Consider the following 1,286-nt stretch of genomic DNA (forward strand, 5'->3'; position numbering starts at 1 on the left):
CACACACTGTTTCACTCTTCTAGCGTACTGTATGTCTGCTAGAATTGATTTACATGATCAATTGAATTACCGAATGATACAAAAGACTAGAAATTGCCATCAGATATGTTGGAGAAATCGATTTGATTTATTGTAAAATTTTCCAAAAAAAATGTGCAAACAACATAAATAAACAATGCGAATAGAATTAATCGTTCAGCGAATAAGTGAACAGATCAGAGTGGAATAGGTGCGGCACGTTTCCGCAAACGAAATGCCGGCAACCATTCGTGCCACAATTGCCAAGCGGCGGAACGGAAATTTTCACTCGACAAACAGTAGACGAAAAAGTTGATGGAAAAATTGGTATAATAAATCAAATTGAATACATTTTCCAAAATAATTTCACTCAACGGTTGATTTTGGGGAATTCGACCAGTAGCGACTAGCACGTAATCGCGCAATCTCAACGAATAGCTGGGCACGTTCAACGCGACAAACACGCAAGACAAAGTGACCAACGATTGGGTAATTTTCCTCTCCTGACTTCCGGCTGGACGACCGGCATGACCAGAGGACGAAGAACCACCACCACAACCACCGCCACCACAACCACCGTGGCGACGCATCAAAGGCAATTCCAAAGCGGAACCTGCAGCCGAACCTCTGCTGCTTGTAGTCGACTTGCTACCACCTTTCAGGTCGGCAAATGCGTTGGCACGAGAATAAACTTTGTAACAGATGGCAATATTGCAAGCCGTGATCACAATTGCCGGTACGACAAACGACAATACCGTGTCGATCCAGTTGAGAACCATACCGGCGTAATAATAGCTTTCGATCATGTTGCAAGCGCCAGTTTCGTTGACACCCGTAGCAATGATTATCCAGATGTTGAACAGCACCGGGAACGGTAAAGCCAAGCAGATGATTCGCCTCGTTCGTCCGATGCTGCAAGCCGCCGCCCTACTCAACGGAAAAAACACCACGAAATACCGTTCCACGGTCAAGATCATCGTATACCAGCTGGACAGCCAGCTGCTGCAGTTCAGACAGAACAGAACCAATTGGCAAAATCCATCCCGGTGATAAACGGCCACATTCAACTTGCTCAACCATATGAGAAACAACGAAAGCAAAAATACACTGTCCGAACAAGTCAAAGCGATCAAATAGTGATTGGAAGATATTTTCATCAACCTCGAACGGACGATGGTCATCACGGCCAGCATGTTGCCAAATATGCCCACCGTGATTACACGAACAATACCAAAAAATTCACTTGTCGCAACGCTGACAACACACGC

General features: G+C 45.1%; 1 protein-coding gene across 1 annotated transcript; it reads right to left on the reverse strand.

Annotated features, from left to right (window-relative positions):
* Positions 1–215: 215 nt before the first annotated feature.
* Tsp_14937 (conserved hypothetical protein) lies at positions 216–1,098 on the reverse strand. The gene is made up of 3 exons (XM_003369768.1): positions 976–1,098; positions 774–945; positions 216–709 (listed from the first exon to the last, which is right to left on the reverse strand). The coding sequence occupies exons 1-3, from the start codon at positions 1,096–1,098 to the stop codon at positions 216–218; spliced, it is 789 nt and encodes a 262-aa protein (XP_003369816.1).
* Between the last annotated feature and the right edge of the window lie 188 nt (positions 1,099–1,286).

The sequence above is a fragment of the Trichinella spiralis genome (genome assembly GCF_000181795.1).
Source record: "Trichinella spiralis strain ISS 195 chromosome Unknown Scfld1532, whole genome shotgun sequence".
Taxonomy (NCBI): domain Eukaryota; kingdom Metazoa; phylum Nematoda; class Enoplea; order Trichinellida; family Trichinellidae; genus Trichinella; species Trichinella spiralis.